This window comes from Canariomyces notabilis (genome assembly GCF_033297395.1).
Source record: "Canariomyces notabilis strain CBS 508.74 unplaced genomic scaffold N656scaffold_53, whole genome shotgun sequence".
NCBI lineage: Eukaryota > Fungi > Ascomycota > Sordariomycetes > Sordariales > Chaetomiaceae > Canariomyces > Canariomyces notabilis.
This window is the reverse complement of record NW_027041875.1, coordinates 20,753-40,715: the sequence shown is the minus strand read 5'-3', so window position 1 is coordinate 40,715 and position 19,963 is coordinate 20,753. Positions and strand designations below refer to the sequence as shown.

At 54.8% G+C, this 19,963-nt stretch overlaps 8 protein-coding genes across 8 annotated transcripts; 3 read left to right on the top strand and 5 right to left on the bottom strand.

The window, feature by feature from the left end:
* Window positions 1–618: 618 nt before the first annotated feature.
* N656DRAFT_785732 (NAD(P)-binding protein) lies at window positions 619–2,318 on the bottom strand. Its single transcript, XM_064816447.1, has one exon. It carries the CDS (start codon window positions 1,895–1,897, stop codon window positions 980–982), a length of 918 nt encoding a protein of 305 aa, XP_064664641.1. The 5' UTR covers window positions 1,898–2,318; the 3' UTR covers window positions 619–979.
* A 338-nt stretch (window positions 2,319–2,656) lies between these two features.
* On the bottom strand, window positions 2,657–4,303 carry N656DRAFT_803003 (FAD-binding domain-containing protein; the record flags this gene model as incomplete). The annotated part of the gene is made up of 4 exons (XM_064818313.1): window positions 2,657–3,474; window positions 3,566–3,656; window positions 3,718–4,030; window positions 4,119–4,303. The coding sequence occupies 4 exons, from the start codon at window positions 4,301–4,303 to the stop codon at window positions 2,657–2,659; spliced, it is 1,407 nt and encodes a 468-aa protein (XP_064664640.1).
* Window positions 4,304–4,819: 516 nt separating this feature from the next.
* Window positions 4,820–6,938, bottom strand: N656DRAFT_742553 (HET-domain-containing protein). Its single transcript, XM_064812836.1, has 2 exons — window positions 6,628–6,938; window positions 4,820–6,542 (listed from the first exon to the last, which is right to left on the bottom strand). The coding sequence occupies exons 1-2, from the start codon at window positions 6,914–6,916 to the stop codon at window positions 4,939–4,941; spliced, it is 1,893 nt and encodes a 630-aa protein (XP_064664639.1). The 5' UTR covers window positions 6,917–6,938; the 3' UTR covers window positions 4,820–4,938.
* Window positions 6,939–7,975: 1,037 nt separating this feature from the next.
* On the top strand, window positions 7,976–9,020 carry N656DRAFT_720854 (FAD/NAD(P)-binding domain-containing protein; the record flags this gene model as incomplete). The annotated part of the gene is made up of 2 exons (XM_064812468.1): window positions 7,976–8,367; window positions 8,444–9,020. 2 exons carry the CDS (start codon window positions 7,976–7,978, stop codon window positions 9,018–9,020), a joined length of 969 nt encoding a protein of 322 aa, XP_064664638.1.
* Window positions 9,021–9,766: 746 nt separating this feature from the next.
* On the top strand, window positions 9,767–11,792 carry N656DRAFT_803000 (MFS general substrate transporter; the record flags this gene model as incomplete). Its single annotated transcript, XM_064818312.1, has 4 exons — window positions 9,767–9,895; window positions 9,974–10,277; window positions 10,368–11,073; window positions 11,225–11,792. The coding sequence occupies 4 exons, from the start codon at window positions 9,767–9,769 to the stop codon at window positions 11,790–11,792; spliced, it is 1,707 nt and encodes a 568-aa protein (XP_064664637.1).
* Window positions 11,793–11,901: 109 nt separating this feature from the next.
* N656DRAFT_793429 (uncharacterized protein) lies at window positions 11,902–13,360 on the bottom strand (the record flags this gene model as incomplete). The annotated part of the gene is made up of 3 exons (XM_064817167.1): window positions 11,902–12,702; window positions 12,776–13,047; window positions 13,198–13,360. The coding sequence occupies 3 exons, from the start codon at window positions 13,358–13,360 to the stop codon at window positions 11,902–11,904; spliced, it is 1,236 nt and encodes a 411-aa protein (XP_064664636.1).
* Window positions 13,361–13,515: 155 nt separating this feature from the next.
* Window positions 13,516–14,442, bottom strand: N656DRAFT_802998 (uncharacterized protein; the record flags this gene model as incomplete). Its single annotated transcript, XM_064818311.1, has 2 exons — window positions 13,516–14,235; window positions 14,332–14,442. The coding sequence occupies 2 exons, from the start codon at window positions 14,440–14,442 to the stop codon at window positions 13,516–13,518; spliced, it is 831 nt and encodes a 276-aa protein (XP_064664635.1).
* Window positions 14,443–14,879: 437 nt separating this feature from the next.
* Window positions 14,880–18,156, top strand: N656DRAFT_840631 (uncharacterized protein; the record flags this gene model as incomplete). Its single annotated transcript, XM_064818954.1, has 7 exons — window positions 14,880–14,925; window positions 15,396–15,457; window positions 15,609–15,955; window positions 16,012–16,225; window positions 16,277–16,767; window positions 16,823–17,163; window positions 17,492–18,156. The coding sequence occupies 7 exons, from the start codon at window positions 14,880–14,882 to the stop codon at window positions 18,154–18,156; spliced, it is 2,166 nt and encodes a 721-aa protein (XP_064664634.1).
* Between the last annotated feature and the right edge of the window lie 1,807 nt (window positions 18,157–19,963).

The following is a 19,963-nucleotide window of genomic DNA, read 5'->3' as shown; positions in this document are numbered from 1 at the left end:
CAGCCCACTGGTTTGTAGGCCCTCAAGGCCTACTCTAGGCCTTTCTCTCTTTTGCAACTGACCGCATTCGTCAGATTGGATTTCCTAGACTTGTCCGACAGAGGTTTTTACCCGGCCTAAACGGTACGGTTTTTCCTTTGTACATAGCTGGAGCGGGTCCGAGGAGCCTGTTAGATAGGCATAGCGGGGTAGGAATAATAATAATAATAACGTCGGAAATTACTGCTCCTATGCGCCCGCCAGGATAAATTAGCTCTGGAGAGCTCCTGCGATTCAGGATAACTTTGAACAACAATTGATCAATCAATCGACCAAGAATCCCATCACCACTGGGCATTTCGCCTAGTATTCGTGCCTCACTGCTGTATTTCCAACAGCAACCCACAATAAATTTAGCCCGAGAAACCCCTGCAGGTGGCTCTTTCCATTGAATCTATTCTTCTAGGCGGGTCTGTGGGTTCTTCATGGGGGTTCGGGTTATCGCCCCCACCACGTCAAAGTCTTCCATCAAAAACAAGCCAAGAGTGTTACGTGGGCCCACCCACGATGCAACGCTGGATATTACTCAGCCAGCTCAAACCTCGTATTTCCACTCTTCCAGAGCCTTCGTTTCCTGTATGTAGACTTTTCCTCGGTCAACCACGAATATCACCACTCTATTCGCGTTGCCTACGTTACAAAGAGTCTTCTGCAACGTCAAATCTTCCACATTTCGATCACTTCGATCCTTCAAACACTTCAATTCTTCCTGCTCTTTCACACCCTTTGCTCGGTTCAGCAAGCGACATTGCTTAGAAAATCCTCAACGTGCGCAAACCTCAACTCCTGCATCGTCTCCTGCCACACCTGTGCAGAGATCTTGTCGCCCTCTTCCGTGTAGATGATGGGCGCCATTCTAGCAACAATATCCACGTCAGCACTCATTCTGCTCCATGGCAACATAGCCGGTGCGGTAACTTAGCTGTAACAAATTTACTACTTACGCGGCGGGCTTTTGAAACGACCAGAACAGCCCGTGTGTTTCCTCCCCATGGTTCACCGCAGCATCCGTGACCATGCGCGCGCCCACCGCCGACGAGTTGCCAACCCACCGCAGGCCCGCTCCAATCACGGCCCCGGAAACCGTCCCGTTCAGGTCGCGGTTGAACTCAGAGTCATGAATAGCACCCGGCGAGGCGGCATTGATGACAGCGACACGCGCAGGCACGCGCCTGGCCAGCTCCCGAAGAAAAAAATGGCCGAGCAGCTTGGATACAAACATGCGGTCTACCGTGTCCACACGATCTTCTCGCTTATCCAGCGCGGCGAGGATTGGTTGCTCATTTCCAAGGTCAAATTTGAATTTGGCCAGGGCCGCGAACTCGGACGAGGTGAAGGTGATCCTGGTCGGGGCGGGCTGGTTGGCGCGGCAGGCTTTGGCGACGGGCAGGAGCAGCATAGCCAGCAGGGCGGTCGATAGGTAATTCACCTGGATGATCTCGTCATGGCCGGTCTTGGCGTTGAAGATGCGCTTGGCCGGGCAGATGCCCGCGTTGAGCACGGCAATGTCTAGCCGGGTGAGTGATGACTTTGCGCGGTCGGCAAACGCCATGACCGAGTCGTAGTCGCGCAGGTCGAGGTGCCATACCTCGATCCGGGATGGGTCGGTGGGTGCGAGCTTGGTCGCGGCCGCTTGGCCCTTTGCTTGGTCGCGCACGGCGAGGATCAGCCTGCTGATGCCCAGGTCCAGCAGCTGCCGCGAGATCTCGAGGCCCACGCCCGTGTTGGCTCCGGTGACGATGGCGGTCTGGCCAGAGAGATCAACATCCTTCGCTGCAAACGGTTTGTACGTGAGCTGCTGGTAGAAGAAGCGAGGGAGGCTAAAGTGCTTAATGTTCGGGGTCGTAACGGCGACCATTTTGCAAACGAGACGGTAGTATGGTACGCCGAATCGGCGGAAGAGCTTCTGCTCACGGATCAACAACGCGTACGTGTGGAAGCAAAATCGACCTTGTGAAGCCGTTGTTGATTCGGGAAAAGAACCAATTAAACTGGTGAAGAAGTTGGGCTGCCTGGACCAATGGGGATCAATGCTGACTTCTGTGGTGAAGCAGAGAAGGGAAAAAGCATTGAAGGAGTTGGAGGATGCGGGTTGGCTGTTGGCTCCAAGACAATTTCAGTAACATGGAAAGACGGCTACACAGCCCAGGACTGTCACAAACGTGATAGACTGATCAGCGTGGTCGCGAATTAAGTCTAAATAAACTACGTACACTAGGTACCTAGGTTGTTACGTGGCTCCAAGGTTGATTTGTCATCCAGCCCCGGCCTATTTCTGGATTTCTCCTCCTTCGAACTCCAACAACAAGATCATTATTCCTTTGACATACGTACCGTTGGATGCTGTGTGATTTGAGTTGGTGCTGGCTACTGTTTAGATCGAGATTTAACCGGCCACTAGGAAGCTGTTAGAAATAATGGAAATGCGCAGCAGCCTAGGTACCAACCTCAGTTTACCACCCCAGGAACGGGACATTGCCTCGAGTGCGGCAACCGCCACACCCCAAGCGGATTCCACCTCTTTCTTGGACCGATAAACAATGTCAACCACAGCTACCAATGTAACCATTGAGTCCCCAAACTTGAGATCTGGACCTGACTAATACCATTACCAGAGCTACATCGAGCGAGGCAGTTTCTGCCCGCCAGGGACCAATCTCTGAAAGACGCCATGCGGATCGTAGCGTCTCGCCACCTCGCAGAGCCTCCGCACATTTTTCACGCCATAGCTCGCAATGACCTGTTGCCTTGCATTGGCGTCATTCATAAACAGGCAGTCGAGCCGAACCCCCTCGCGCTCAGCCAGATCATCAATCTTATCCCGGAGGGCGCATACAGCTCCGTCCACGACGTCGTCATCATCAGCACTGGCCCACGCCGCCGACACGGACCACCACGTCTGCTCCACGGCCTCAAGGCCCAGCGCGTTGCCGCCAAGACGCCCCCGCCCGGCGAGCACGGCACTCGCGGCGATGGGCTGCACGGCCATGACCAGCGTGCCGGACGGTCGGGCCGCGATGGCTGACACCTCGGGCGTAGAGGGTGCCAGCAACTCGCTGATCTGGGCGTAGAGGTTGGCATTGGGCCTGAACGACGTGTCGTACCAGGTCCAGCGGGGCAGCGTAGCCGGCGGGAACAGCGCCATGAGTTGGTGCAGGCTCATGAACCCCGTCTTGTCAAGCACGGGGGTCAGTTGGTAGAATGGGTTGAACGCGGTAGGGTTCTCGACCGGCTTGAGATAGACCAGGGTGAGGAGCAGCGTGGCGTTGGTCGGGATCAGGTTGATGATGAGGTTGGCGTTTGGGTCCCTGGGTGCTGTCTGGTACTCGTACAAGGCTTGCATCAGCGCCGCCATCTGGTCGATAGCGAAGACGCGGAGGCCGCCCCATGCCTGCGGTGCAGGGAAGGTCTGCATCACTAGGCGCGTTACAACGCCTTTATGCCGTCGCAGGGTGGTTAGTCTATCGTTCGCAGCCTGGCAAGGGCATTAGGTGTAGAGGCATCTGGTATCCAGGTACCTACGCACCGAAGTTATTGCCGCCCCCCTTGAGCGCCCAAAACAAATCCGAGTGTGTCGTTTCGCTGGCTTCAACGACTTCCCCGTCGGCTAGAACCACCTAGCACGCTCACCAGTCAACATGTATGTTGCAGTTTCCGATGATAATCCGGGAACCTTACCTCGTAGCTAACGATGTTATCACACACCAGCCCGTGGACATCCGACAGGTAACTCAACCCTCCCCCCAGCGCAAGTCCTCCAACCCCAACAGACATAACCCTGCCACCAACAACCGTGACATTATACTTATCCAGTTCGGTATACACCTCGTCCCAGCGCGCCCCAGGACCGGTGCTCGCCAGCTTTGTACCCGCATCATACGTTATATGATTCAAGCGGTGCAGCGAAAGCAGCACACCCGCGTCGTCGATACTGGCGTCGCCGCGGTTGGGCGAGTGCCCGCCCGAGCGGATGGCAAAGGGCACCCCCGGCCTGTACCAACGTCTTGATCAGCATCGAGACGTCGGCGGCGCAATCCGGCGTCGCGACACATGCGGGCTGTTGACGGGCTGTCTGTGACCAGTTTAGGTTGCTGAGCTGGTGGAACCGCTCCTTGTTGTGACAGGGTAGAGTCACGAGGTCGGGTCGGTGGGTGTGTAGTTTGAGACATGTCTCTACGGCATGGCGATGTGCATCGTCCTGAATATCAACATTGCCGGTAGAGGGCGTATGAGTGTTGTTGGGACCTGTGCTGGTGCTGGCCATGGTTCTGGTAACTGATAGCAGAGTCCAAAAGATGGTCAAGACGGCGGACATGACAATCAAAGACGGGACAGACCTAGAGTGGGCTGGGACAATCCGGGTACTTAGCCCTGTGCGTCCGACTTGCTCGCGCGAGACCGGATAGGCTAAGGCATTGTTGTACATGTACGCAAAAGTTAAGACATACAACTTCAGGGAGGTTGATGGTGCAAGGTTGGCCTCGGTGAGTGAATCAGCCCGAACCTGATTTCAATAAATTACCTACTCCGAGTACTCTCTAAGTCGACCGGAAGCGAGGGACCTCGAATAGCTGCAACCCGATACTTGCCATGCGTCACTTGCATCAGCTCCACAAAGTGCTGCTGGTTTCGCCCAACAACATATGTCGTCCGCGGCACAACGGGCCCAGGGGTGTGAGTTGGTGGAAGTTCCAGCGGTATCTCGGCAAAGAGGAAGGGTACCAGCTTTGGACCGTCTGCAGCTTGTCACCAACCCGAATGCAAGGTTCCATATTAAACAGCGGAACGTTGGGCTTGTATTCATGGCGCTGTACATATATACACGTGTAGAAAACGCTCTTCCACTGGGCATACAGCATGTAGCCCTCGTCGAGTGACATATCCGTAAGAGTAGGTGGGCTACACCAGCTGAATCTGGACCTTTGCCGCCTCCTTGACCAGCTTCAACCAGGGGGTATCCTCTTCAAAAACACCCCGTTTATACTCGTAATTCAGCACACCAACACGCTCATACACACCGTCTTCGTCCTTTATCTTCCGAATAGCTATGCACCTCATTTCGGTCCGCTTTTGTCTATCCACAAGGTTCGAGTGGTAATCCAGCATCAGGTGGCTCACCTCGTGCCGGAAGATAGGCTCGTCAAGGTCAAAGCGCCATGCAACTGACTCCTCGGGCGTGTGAATCGTCTCGGGCTGCGGTTCAATGACCTTGCCCGTCAGCGTCAAGCGGGGGAACTTATACGATTCGTGACCCGGCTCTGCGACTCCGTCCTGATCCTGAACACCTCCTTTACCATCAAAGCTGATATGCCCCAGTTCCAGTTCCACGCTCATGTGTGTGCGGTCACAGATTGGAACCCTTACACCCCCCGAAATGGACGCCCACGACCAGGTGGGTGCCATGCCTGACCTCGTACTCCTTTTCGTAGCTTGCCAACCCAAGAAATGGGCCGCCAGCGCGGGCGACTTCCACACGCCAAAGACACACTCATCCTGCCACACCCACTCCAGCTCGCGGGTAATGCCGGCCAGGGCCGGCAGCCGATCACTCGGCACCGTCAACCCCCGCCTGGTGTAGTCTTCCACGATGCGTCTCCACAGATTCAGACGGATCGGGATGCGCCCAAAGGCATACGTCCTCGCCGCGACGTCGCCGACACTCGCAGCCCCGAAAATGCCCGGTTCGAGGCGGAAGCTGTTCGGGACAGACTTGGTTCTGCCAAAGAGGTCGTCAAACACAAACTGCACGTCCCCGTGCTGGCAGTGCCACTCGACGTTCCAGTTGGCAAAGTACAGCAGCCGCGGCGATAAGAGGTGCTCCTGCAAACACCAACCGCGCTGGTCGAGCGGGTGATAGCTTTTGGCCCGCAAGGGGCCCTGTCTGGTGAGCTCGTCAAGCGTGAGGTGAACGGGGCCGATTTCTCCGTTGGGCAGCGGCAGGTTTACGACGGCTGTCGGCAGGGGTTCTCTTGGGGTGCGTAGAAAGCCTTGGCTCGCTGCGCTGGCCGTCGCGGCGACAATGGTGATGGTCGAGTTCTTGTAGATGGCGCCCATGGTGTAGATGTGCTTGGCCTTGTCCTCGTCGCTGTCTTGGACGATGCACAGGGCGTCCACCCACAGATATCGCAAGCCCAGCCGTCGGGTGACCTCCGCGGCGTCGGTCACCGTCTGGAATAGGCTGTCCCTCGGTATCTCGGCTGTGAGTGACTCAAGGTTGGCGCAGGTAGTCTTGAACTGGTCCCCGCCCCAGCAGTAGCTCAGGCACGCGTACTCTGCCTGCTCGTCCTCGGCGCTGACGTGAAGTTTAAGCGCGTCCCCGTCATCCACCCCCACGTCAATGACCCGAGTCGGCAGATAGGATAGCCCGTCCTTGCCAGTAACCCGGCACTGCTTGTGTGAGGTGCAGCAGGTTTTGATCCATTTCCTGGCCTTGTCAAAGACCACATCGCTCGCCGGGTCCACCGGAGGCCGCATTACATCGGTGAACTTGGCAGCGGCATCTCCTAGAGATAGAGTACAAAATCAGCAAGTCTGCCCAGCTTCAACCCTAGAGTACTAGGAGGTAAGGTAGTAGTTGGAGTGTCTTACCCGGCAAGGCGAAGCCCTTGATGTCAATGCCAACTCGCCCAAACAGGTACTCGCCCGGGCCTTTGTTGAGCTCGGAATCGAGAAACCCGCACAGGGCGCATTTGGGGTCCGGGGCATCGCGCCAGTTCACCAGCCCCTGGTGCGGCATGGTAGCCTCCTTGGCCACGCCGGGCTTACTGAACCGGCGGTGGAATGAAAGCCCCGTGAAGGACGCCATTTGGCGACACTCGTCGCAATAGCGATCCGTGTTGGTGTGGATATCGCTGGCATCAAATACCTCTTGTCCCATTATGACGGTGAATGGTGAACGCTGAACGTTGAACGCATGTTTTAAAAGGAGGGGGAGAAACGGGGTAGTCCAGGTGTCGTGTGGGCCTTGGCCAAGCCCACACTAAGGTACCTCAGCGGCTCAGCCAGCTATACGCCAGCTATTCGCCCCTTTTTCGGCCTGTTCTTAGAGGTTGTACAAATATACCTTGGCCTGGATATTTTTTCCTTGTCTTCCTTTTTACAGTAGCCTTGACAATACACTACGCTGAACCTCTCTACTCCGTACCTTCCTCTGTCTCCCCCAACACCAGGTCCCGGCAGCGTGGGCTAAGATATATTGCGGGCGAGAAACCTTGATATCCAGGAAGCAGCTACTAGGATTCAATGCTAACATGAACGGCGTTCCCTCTAATATTGTTGGTTTCAAGAGAGAGAAGGGGTAGCTGTTATGTTGTTGTTACCCCTGAGTTTGACCCTAACGCCTGACAAAAAGGGGGCAGGGTTAGGGTACTGTCTGGCACTGCCCCCCTGAAGGGGTAATGCAATCCCCTCCTTTCCATCACTCCCCCGAAAATAGCCTAAGACGAACCGAGTTGACTACGGAAGAAGGATTAGAGTTGGTGCAGCGGACTGGGATACCTGGGTACAAGTACTGTACCTTACTGACGAGCGGTTGGGAGGGACGTGAGCAGGGCCAACATTGAAGCTCGCACGAGCAGCACCAACTACATATTTCATGCAAAACTTGTACCGGACTGCTGCCGGTATGTGGAAAGGTAGCGGTGGGCAATCCATGCACATCATTGAGCGCGGACGTCGGCCGCCAGTTGGTGACTTGGAAATCCGCCTGCAGAACGATCAGTTCCAGGGCAAACGCATTCATTATTTCCGTGCCGTCAGTCCGTGAATCCGTGTTGGGTGAGGCGAGCAGCTTTGGCTCAACTCCTCCGAGGCAGTGAGTCTTAGGTCGCATCAAAAGACGAAAGGTGCTCCCATCCCCCTTATTACTACTATGCCAGGCTTCTGCATCTCCTTCCAAGCTTCCCCTATCTTGCTCAGCGTCCCACCGTAAGTTGCAATGGCGTTTATCGATGTTGCCATCATTGGAGGCGGTCCTGCCGGTTTGACAGCGGCAGCGACGGTTGCCCGCCAGCTCCATACCGCCGTCGTCTTTGACAACCAGCGCTACCGAAACGCCAGGTCCAGCCACATGCACATGGTGCCTACCTGGGACCACAAGGACCCCAAGGAGTTCCGTGCTGCTATCAAGCGAGACATCCAGGCCCGCTATTCCACCATCCAGTTTGCCAACGTCGGTGTCGCCAAGATCGAGAAGAAGAGCGACTCGCAGTTCCACGTCGTCGACGAGTCTGGCATGGAGTACGACTTTCACAAAGTCATTCTGGCTGTAGGCCAGGCCGACTCCTTTCCCGAGATCGAGGGATACCAGGACGCGTGGGCACGGCGCATGTAAGTACCTACTACCTACCTACATAGGCACATCGAATATCTCCCGGCGTACCTTGTCTGACATTCACCTCCCCAGCTTCCACTGCCTCTTCTGCTTCGGCTACGAGGACCGGGGCACCAAATCAACAGGCGTTCTCGTCGTACCCCCCATCATCCCAGCGCTAGCCCTCGTCCTAGCCGGAAACGCCGCCCAGCTGAGCGAGGAGGTCACCCTCTACACCCATGGCAACGAACAAGCCACAGCAGCTATCAATCCTCTTGCCGCGGCCGCCAAGGCAAACTTCAAAGTTGACCCGCGCCCGATCAAGCGCTTTCATGTCACCAACACCAATACCAACAACGGCAACGGCACCTCAATCACAATCGAGTTCACCGACGGCTCTACCAAAGAAGAGACGCTCATCGTGAATAGCCCCAAGACCAGTGTCCAGGGCCCGTTTGTCGAACAGCTCGGACTTGCACTGACGCCAACGGGTGACGTGGTCGCCAACCCGCCTTTCTTTCAGACCAGTGTCAGGGGGGTGTTTGCTGCTGGGGATATCGTGACCCCGTATAAGGCTGCGAACGCGGCTGTTTATAGCGGGTGCAATGCAGCGGTGGCATGTGTTGCGCAGCTGCAGTCGGAGAAGTACGGTCTTCCGGCGATGTTCTGATATTAGGCAACCTGATCTTGCTCTTCGGACTGGAACAGGATACCACGGCACGCGCTTAGATAGGTCATGTACGGCTGTATTCCATGCTGGAGTAACAGAGTGTAGGTACTGTACCTACAGAGGCAGACTAGCTGGACATCCTGCCAGTTTGCCATGGTCATAGGGTAGGCATGTTGATGGTCGTATGGTGGTGCAACTACTGGTATCATTCATTGGCTAGGTAGTATTATCAATGCCCTGACCGCAAAAGACCAACCATGTTACACCCTGGAAATGTCAAGTCACCTCCACAGCAGAGAGAGACCTAGGTACACAGGACGCAGTTGATATGTTAGACTTCCATTGGGTGAAGACCGGGAATAGCAGGCTCGCGAGATGAGTGTGATGCTGTTGGTTGATGATGCACGACCAACCGACCAACAAGCCGCGTCCGACACGGACTGCCTGCCTGCCTGCCTACACAGTACGCACAGCTAAGCTTGGGAAGAGATCGTCGTTGGCGACTCGTGCAGGCATGCCAACTCATTTGTTGGCTACCTACCTTCAATACTACTAGCAGCCGTCAAACGGTTCAACTTGGCGCCTGGTTCAAGTTGCTTTCCCCAGGCCAAGCTTCAGCCAGTTCCCCCCGTCTTGGCCCTTTGTTTCATGAAAGCCCTTTTCGCTCATCCTCGCTCGGTTGCAGCGCTCCTTCAATCCGTCTCATTGAACACTAAGCCGAACTTAGGGCACACAAGATGACCGCCATGTCGTCCCAGCCCGCTGAAAATGAACCCAGCGGTGTCGATGAAGGTGCCAGTGTCACACAGCCAAGCTCGGCCGGGCTGGCCTTGGTCATGGTCGGGCTCTGTGTGGCTGTTTTCCTAACCGGCATGGTAAGTCTTACTAGAGCTGACTTACACCCAGGCACCAGCGGACACCAAGTCACTCACAAAAACACAACATGGATGCAGGACCAAACAATCCTCGCCACGGCCGTGCCTGTCATCAGCAAAGAGTTCAACACGTCCGAGGACATAGGCTGGTGGTCCAACGCCTACTTCCTCACCCTGAGCAGTTTCCAACTCTTTTACGGAAAGCTGTACTCGCTCTACTCCATCAAGCTCGTGTACCTGGTCACCATTGTCCTCTTTGAGATCGGGTCCTTGGTCTGCACCGTGGCCCCCAACTCGGTTGCGCTTATTGTTGGTAGGGCGCTGGCCGGTTTGGGCGCGGCGGGGATTTTTTCGGGTAGTGTGCTTATCTTGACCAAGTTAGGTATGATTTCCTTCTAACTATGTAGACGTAGCCTGGGGACTGGAGGTCGTAAACGGCCGCGCAGAAAGCTTTTGCTGACCTTGGGGGTAGTCCCGCTTGCGCAACGAGCCGCCTACCTCGGGGTGATGTCGGCCTTCTTCGGGCTAGCCGCCATCGTCGGGCCCTTCATTGGTGCCGGGCTCATCCAGTCGTCGACATGGAGGTGGTGTTTTGGCATCAACCTACCACTCGGGGCCGTGACGGTGGTTCTGTGCTCTGTCTTTGTCCACACACCCTGGGAATCCCGGCATCTGACTGTCTCCGCGCAGCTGCGCCAGCTCGACCTCCCCGGGACGATCTGCATGGTGGCAGCTATCATCTGTCTGCTGCTGGCCTTGCAATGGGGCGGTTCTGCGTATTCATGGGACAACGGGCGGATCATTGCGCTCCTTGTCCTCTTCGCTGTCCTGGCAGTCGCCTTCCTCGTTATCCAGAAGGTGTCACCGACTGCGACCACCATACCACGCAGTCTGGCGCGCAACCGTGATGTATGGCTCGCGGCTGTTTATTCCATGTGCATCACCGGGGGCGTTTACGTCGCTGTCTTGTACCTGCCTATATGGTTTCAGGACATACGAGATCAGACGCCGCTTGCATCAGGGGTGCTGCTTACACCTCTGATCGCCGGCTATGTTGTGTCTTCGATTGTAGCGGGTGGGCTCACAAGTGCCATCGGCTACTATAACCCGGCCATCCTGCTCGGTACTGCCCTCACCGTCGCCGGGTCTGCTTTACTTAGCGTCACCAACCTCGACACGTACGTATCTGGTTTTTCTACTATCAGTTTGCTTATTCTTCCCAGGCCATTGTCTTAGATACCATGACGTTTCTGGTTTGGAGGTACTGGTACAGAGTGAAAATGGTTGGCACAGCGGAAGACAACTGACCCCTGACCCTCGCTGTCACAGATCGACGGCCCGCATCGTCGGCTACCAGCTCCTATACGGCTTCGGCGTGGGCATGGGGTTTGGCCAGCCCAGCTACGTCGTGCAGACCCTACTACCAACGTCCGACGTGCCCATCGGCGTGACCTTCATCACGCTGGTGCAGAACCTCAGCGCGTCCGTCTTTGTAGCTGTCGCGCAGGCCATCTTCCAGGGCGAGATGCGCCGCCGGCTCGCCCCGCTCCTGCCGTCCGAGGATGCGTCGGCCATCCTGGGCTCCGACCTAACCCAGATTCTGTCCTCACTGCCGGACGAGAGCCACGACGAGGCGCTCCGCGCTGTCAGCACTTCGATCGTCATGACTCTCTACGTCACGCTGGCCTTGAGCGCCGCGTCTGTTGTTGGTGCTGGCATCAGGTGGGGTTCCATGAAGAAGGGGAAATTGAACCCCGGCGAGACGCCGTCGTCTACCGAGAACACGGATGGCGAAGCCAAAGTGCATATGCAACCGACGTCGTCGGTGACGGCGACTGATCTGGATCATGGGGTTGCCATTGATGCGCCTAAAGAAGCCAGACATTCGCCCATGTAGGTGCTCAACGGAGATGCCTTGACTGCCAGGTTTGGGAAAGGACATGCGAGAATCATCATGCATACTATAGACACAACGAGATGTATTGCCTCTAATCCTCCAAAACTGCTTACTCCGACGCCGAGTCAAAGTCAAACTGTTCATCTGACGAGGCAGACTCATACTCCTCGCTAAACAGATATTCAGCAATTCTCTCCACCCCCTGCAAATCCCCCTCCTTCGTGTCAGTCTTGTCTTTGTCGACCCAGCCTTCAGTATAACCACCGCCAAAGTCGATCAGCCAAGCATCATCGTTCTTATCGATCAGGACGTTGTCGGCCTTCGCATCCCCCCAGATAGCGCCTCCCTCATGGAGCTGCTGAACCGCTTCTCTGATCTGGGCTATCCAACGTTCCCTTAGCGAGACCGGCGTGCGACGTAGATAGATGCCGTCTAGAATCCCGTCGTAATCGCGGCGGCAGTCGACATAAGTAAGTAGCAAACCTGCTACTCTGCCATCCGCGACTGCTACAACGCCAAGCAGACGGATCACGCGCGCCTCGGGCACGACGTTGGACTTGAGGATTCGAAGATGGGCTTCCACTTCTTTCTCAAGGCGGTCGTCTTCCCCAGGAGAGAATCCCTTGAAAAAGCAAGTTGTCATCTCACCCGAGCCATCCAAATAGACCAGAACTCGAGTAGGATTGTCGTTAAGTGCCTGTTTTGGGCGCTGAAACGAGACTCGGACCACAGACGGATCGAAGAACTTGACATATCGCTCGACTTCTCTTGCGAGGTCTGGCCTGATATGGCAGAGAGGTTCCGCAAACTCACTCTCCTCGTCTGGCATATAAATAGGGAAGGGCTTGTCGACTTCTGATTCGAATCGACATCGATGTGTCTCAGGGAAAAGATATTCGGAAAGCAGGGGCTTCACTTTCCCCGATCGAATCATGTCCGGATCAAAAGACGGCGGGACGTCTGGAGCGAGTTTTAAAAAAAACTGGCTTAAAGACGTCGATGAGCCAGTCATGAAAGCTGGCGACTATCTCTTCCGGATGTTCTTCCTCTGCGTCCATCTCAACTTCATCTCTGGGTGCGGCCATGAACTTGTCGTACCGAGTGGAGATGGAAGGTGAATTGCACAAGAAGAAAGGCGACAGCTCGATATGGAATTCTCGTCCATTGCAGCGAATGAAAACCACGCAGTCATTGTCGACATGCCTGTCACGGTGAATATGGATTCGGCCGCGTATTGGCCTGGCCAGGATGCGCTCTGTATTGGCTGTTGAATGAGACGTCATGTCTCCTGCAATAAACCGGACGCAAATAGGACTGACGAGATAGTGGTGATTAATGAGCAGTCATCATACAACGATGCGAGGCGAGACGGGTCACGGTTGGTATCAATTCAACCTAAACGTACCTCGTGCCACTAAGTATTGGAATGAAGCCGGCGGTGAAGATTGAAGAGTGAAGACGATGGTAACTATCAGAGATAAAAGGATGCCGAAAATGTTGAACGCGAGTGTAAAATGTGCGGTGCTGGTTTGGCATACTCTTGAGAAAAGATGGTAAAGTGCCTTCATGTTGTTGTTCCTAAGTTTGGGAGGCCGAATTTCCGAAGGCAGTCCACTAAATCCCATTCTGACCCTAACCCCAATCGTTTAGACTTCAGACTGAGAAAAGGGGGCTACATATCATGGATTCATGATAGACGGGCGGCATAACACCACCTTGTCCATCAGGCAATCGGCGTCACCTCAAACCTCTCCATATCCTCACTCACCACCTCCCAACCATCCCTCCTCGCCCCATCCCCCATCAAATACTCCGCCGCCGACACATTCCCCCGCATAACCCACTGCACCCAATACCCACCAATAACCCCAAACTTCCCCCCGTTAACCTCCGTATACGTCCCCCCATGCCCAACATCCAAATTCCCCTTCCACTTCGGCACCCCACCGGGCATAGCCTGATAATCCCTCTCCCCATTCTGATACGCAATATCCCCCCTCCCCCCTAGAAAAAAGAACACCGGCTTCCTAAACCCCTCCGCCGCCGAGTAGTTACTCAGCAATCCCGAACTCCAAATCCCCACACTCTGCACCCGCGCATCCCAGATCTGATCATACGCCTCCAGCCCGCCACAGCTCCACCCGGCCGCCGTGATGCGCGACGCGTCAATGTTAGCCCAGTCTCCCGTGCCCGCGTTCTTGGTGATGAAGTCGATCGACTGGGTCATGAGCGCCGAAGTGGTGCTGCCGCTTCCGCGGGGGGTGCCGCTTGCAATGACCAGCACGCCGTGGGATGCGAGTTGGGTTAGGAAGGGTGCTTGACCGGTCGCGTCGGCGGAACAGCCGCCGTTACCCCAGAGCATGACGGGAAGTTTGGTGTTGGAGGGGATGGTTTTGGGGGCGTAAAAGGTGTGCCCGGTGAGGGCGGGGGTGGTGTAGTAGCCCTGTGAGGATGGGGGGTATGTTAGATGGTCTGGTATGTTTACGCTGCTGGTATTACCCCTGGCTTTGAACACCGGGGGTCCGGGCCTCCTACATACCGCTGGCGCGAACGGGCCGGTACCGACACCTGAGTTCTGGCGCAGCTCAATAGACATAGGGCTGGCAGATGATAGGGCCGCTAGGGCCAGGATAGGTAGCGAGGCCTTCATGTTGCCTTTGAAGATTGGAGATTGCTTAGGACATGAATGTGGCCGTGGAGATTTCGCCGTATTGACGGGGATGGCAGGACGCGGGGCATCCGTCAAGTTATCAACTTTGAGCAGTGCTCCATCAGATTCCTTTTATGTCCCGTAGCCAAGGTATTAGTGAGTATCATAGAACTCAGTTTCTTGCCGAGCACGTAGTCCCATTGTCTTCATGTCTGTTCGCTACTAACTTCGCTTGTCCCTGAACCCTTTCTCCGGCTGAATGAGGTGGCCATAAGGAAATCCACCCGGGGGAGACTCGCGGAAGCAGCCTGAGGCCCGAGTATCTGGGGACTGGAGCCAAGTCGGTTACCTCCACATCGGCATGCAACGTCGGGACGTCGATCCCGATGACACCAAGGCAAAGATCTACGATCGCGCCTATACAATGATTGGCCCGGATGAGCTGCATGCCTGATCGTTGCTCTGTCTCCGGGAACGCACTAGGTAACCACTTCCCTTAATGCGGCGTTCTGACATTGCGAGTGCCTATCGGCAACTGAGGTCGGCAATGTAACATTGCTGGTTACCGGTTACCCGGTTGGAGCGCCTAGAGATGCTTCACTGCCGCCGGCTATATGGATTTACCTGCCGACCTAAGCATCTGTTTCAACTTTCTCTGTTGCGGCGATCCACAACATCTTGAATCCAATCATGTGTTGTGGAGACCTCAATGTGTCTTTAACGACCACCTAGATAACTGAAAAGCCGAGGTTCGCTTGCTCTATGTAATCTACCTAAGAACAGGGCTCCGACTGCAGCAGCGTGATCTCTCCCGACTTATGCCCCAGGACAATGTAATTGGCAATTGTGTCCCACGAGGACACTTCGTACAGTGGCGAGAGCGCTAGGAGCTTTTCCTGCGTTTCTGTGCGTACCACCCACTGGTCCTCGCCTTCTTTACAGCTTAAGTACAGAACTTGCTGTTCTAGCCGCCGAATTTGGCAGGGCAGGGCCGCCATTTTCGGGTGTCTCGACAGTGCGGGGCGCTTGGTCACAGCCAGGTACTTGGTACCTTTCCAGACAATCTTCCAATAAGCGTCCCAGTCCTGAACAGTTGGTTTCGAGAAAGAAGTCGTTCCCGGAATCCAGGAACCCGCTTTACCTAGCATCCATTTTCGGCTTCCCAGTGCAGCCACACATACATAAGATGGCGCCGCCCGCGCTTCCCGTCGTTCCCGCATCGTCGGCCATTGTCTTTAGAGTCAGCGGTATTGCCTTCTACACTCAACGCCATCGCCATGCCAGCACGTCGCCCGCCGCAGCCGCTCACCGAAGACCGGCATTACAATGCGCATTTCGTTCAGCGCTTTACGCAACAAGAAGCTGGGAAGCGGATAGCGAAACGGCCAGCAGCTTATACAGCCGAACAGCGTGCAGCTCTCCGCAAGCAGCTAGAGGACACAAAGTTCCTTATACCCGACTATGCCGACAAAACTAAGATCAACATCGCTGGTTTGTTACGAAAATGGAAGAGGTAAATGGTCGCCTCCCTTCCTGTTATACCATTCTATTTGACTAATGAACCTCGAGATATTGCGAGTTCGCTAAGCTATCAGGAACCTGGCGAGAGGTGATGCAGAAAGCAAACCGAGCGATGGCGATGGATTTTCTCGAATATCTGTGTCAAACATGCCGGATCGTATCGTGGAGCGCGTCGTGGCAGTATTTCCGCCAGTACAAGCAGCTGTATGCCAGTGTCACGGGCCGCTATATGGATACGAACGATAGTAAAGAAGTTAAAAAGGTACATCCCCATTTTCAGTTCACCGACGCAGTAGCTGACACACCTTGCAAGTGGCACGATACGGTTCTGGTCCCGAGGTACCGCCTACAAGCACCATGCACCCGTGGAAAAGACGTTGCCAACGCGGACACCTTGCTAGTCATGCAGACGTTCAATATCAAGTACGACACCGGCATCTTCTCTTGGGAGAGGCACCGTATCCAGCTCTTGGGGTGCTACCTCGGCCTTGCCTTTACGGGGGCCCGGCCGGCCGAGTTTGTAGATGGCGAAAGAAAGAGCGGCAAGGATGGGTCTCTCGAGGAGCTCTTCCCCGGGCAAGCTACTGGGAGTGTCCCTAGCGACGAAGACAAGGCGCCCGATGAGCATTCTAGGTTGCTGGAAGAGATAATGTTGCAAGAGTACAAGAGACGTGGACGCCCAAAGGCGCTATGTTACGAGGACATTCAGCTGATGGTCGTACGCCACCCGGAAACTGGCGAGGACGCCCTGGCTATGGCCATCAGGCTTGCGCACCATAAAGGCGCGGACAACAAGCCGAAGCCGTAAGTAATTACCTACTTATCTTTGGCGTCTTGGAGCTAACGATCCTCCCTCTAGGACCATCTTCTTCTTCACACCCACTCGGAGGTTGATCTTCTGTTTTATAACGGTCATCGTCAGCCTTGCGGTCCACGACCGCGCTTTTGCTGCGTCGAAGTTCACCAGCGTTAGAGAAGTCTTTCAGTATAAGAACAGGGGACCAGTCAAGTGTACTCCCATTCGGTGGAAGGAGGAATGGCTCAAACGGCCTATTTTCCGTCGACTTGGCGACTCCGAGTATCAACCTCTTCCATACCAGAAGCTGTTAGACGATATGACGCGGCAATCCCTCGACGCGGGAGAGGAAAGAGCGATCGAACCAAAGGCCTGGCGTAGGGGAGCAGCCAACGCGGCAAACGGTGTGTTCTTTCCATCCCTAGAGTTTGCCTTGTCCAATCTAACAGCACACAGGCAACGCCTCTGATGCTGTCCGTGATCAAATGATGCGTCACGACCCCAAGTGGGCTACGTTCAACAGCGCATACATTAACGAAAAGGTTGGGTTCCACCTTCAGAACGCGTTCCTCGAGGAGCCGACCGAAGACAGCCTTCTTGCAATGCTCTCGCATATTGGCCACATGCGCGACCCCCGTGCGAGGAAGGATATGGTTCCCGATCAGGTTTGGGATATGATGCCGCCCGACCCAGAGATTGAAGGACTGAAGGCAGAGAGGGTTGAGCTCAAAGGCAGCCAGTCCCGGATCAAAGGTGCAGAAAACGAGGACCGGATTCGAGAACTTACCAGGTTGATCGCAAGTAAGGAGGCGCAGCGGAAGAAAAATATCCGGCGAGCTTACCGAGAAGATTACTTCTACAATCGTCCTACCTGGGACATCGAGGCCGACGAGGGCGAGGAAGAGTATACTGAGCCGGCTGTCGACTTACAGATACCTGAGCGCGCCAAGCTCGCCGAAATCCTCTGCAACCAGCCAGACAACTTAAGCTCCGCAGAGCTGCTCGAACTCCGCATCCAGGCTGCTGAGCTCATGGTCTCGTTGTGCGATAAGCGAGAGACCAGAAAGAGGGACTGCGTCCGGCAGAGGGCACGGACCGATGTTGTAGTGAAGGAGGAGTCTCCCGGGCTTGATTCCTTTCCACTGCTAATGGACAAGAAGCAATGCCCACTCTGTATCGGAGATGAAACTCTGTCTTATGAGGAAAGGACGTTCAAGTACTGCCGGCCGGCGGTGATGTGCGACCATTTCGATAGGAAGCATGTGCAGCAGCTAGGTGGCGTGAAGCAGATGTCGTGCTACCACCCTAAGTGCAAGCAGGAGGCGTTGGAGTTCAAGCACTTGAACCACTTCAAGAACCACGTAGAGAGGGTCCACGGTATTAGATTACGGGCGTGAGTGTATTATTATTAAAAATCGCTCTATTAAGTTTCTGGAGCATATCATTATAATGGGCTTTGGCTTCCTCTCAGGACACGTTAATGTGATAATCACGTCGAGGATATTCGTGGTCCACCGGCAAAGGAGAGCATGGCTCGCCACATCAAATGCCACAGCTGGATAATTGCTACCGGACCAACATTTCCCTCTAATCAGTGTCCCCAATGTAATATGAAATAAACGGGCCACCGTTTTATTTGTTTTGTCCCCGGTTATCGACTCTGATTTGTGAGCGATACCAAATGGCAGAAAAGGTACGTACCGAGTGGCAGAAAAGGTACGTACCGAGTGGCAGAAAAGGTACGTACAAAATGGTTGGCCTATCTTTGAGCGGCCCACAAATACTTGGTAATACTGACCTGGTTTCGCATCCAGCATCTTCAACCCAGACACAACAACCTGGAAACCATTTGGAGGCTTACCTGTGGTTCTCCTTGCACGGGACTTCTTCCAATTTGGCCCGGTCAAGCAGGGAAGCTTACTGGTCAAGGAAGACAAGGAGCTAGCAAGGGAGCAGGAAATTGTGGAGCTGGAACAGCAAGGAAAACCCACCAATTTGAGCGACAGAGAGAGCAACAACATTCGAACAATGACACTCTTCAAGGAGTTTAGAAACGTCGTAATACTAAAGCAACAAGTACGAGCGGCTGCCGATCCTAAACTGGACTCCATTTACGGAGCTGCCCTTGTACGCTAGACTCGGAGAGCTTATTTGAATGGGATTGACAGCGTTCACGGGAAGTGGATGACGGGGAATCTATAGCGAAGTCGCCCCTGGACTCTAGGGCAGTTTTGTGTGAGAAACTGGATACATGTACCTAGGTATGCTTGACGATCGGAGCATCTTGATGATGCAGAGACTAGCTGTTATGAAGTTCTCCCGGAAACAATAAGCCATCTCATAGAGCAACCCTACATCTCGAGCAAAACAAATATAACCGTTAGATCCCGCCGAACCTACCCTTAGGCCCATGGGATCCCCTGATAATCCCTGACATATGTTGGTCCAGGGCCGCATTCGAATCGGACGGCCAAAGCAAGATCATCCGGCTCAACAAGGTATGCGTTTGGGTTGAAGCCATCCTTGCCATGTAGGTATTGCCCCGATTTCGTATATTGCATTCTCATTGTCCTTAGGTTGAGGTAGGGCAAACGGAAAACGTCGCGATCCCCCGGCATCCACGACAAGCAGAGACTTCGACCTCTGTATGTATCGTTGGAGCCGGCTCCATGTATAGAACGTCGGCATCGGAAAACGGTGCGGTATCCAGGCCGGTATTTGTCCTGTCTCATCTCCTCCAGGACGGCTCCAGGTGTAGAACGGTTGCATCCCGTTCCAGCAACTCCACCATAGTGCCAGCCGATGCGGCGAGGTTGACACTGATCCCGCCACTGCGTCGGGCATAGCTCAATCAAAGGGACAGTACCAGCCGTGCCAGTACTTGCCCAAACCAATTGGACTCCATTCTCGTTTGTCTTGGTCTCGTGCCACGTGGCCTTCGAGTCTGTACGAAATTTGCTGCCGGGAATTGGAATGAGACTCTGACGTGTAAGGACATTCCGAAGTCCTCGAGTTTGCCGAGACGGACCCCAAACCACCTGTCCAGATTCGGTGACAGCGAAATAGGGACCTAGTCCAAGCCACGCTTGTTGCTGCGATTCATGTAACCTCCTTCGCGTTAGCTCCTTGTCGACACCCCTACGGACTCGAACCGCCAACCATAGCCTGAGTGGAAACCGTGCATTGCTGTATGTAGTGAGCGGA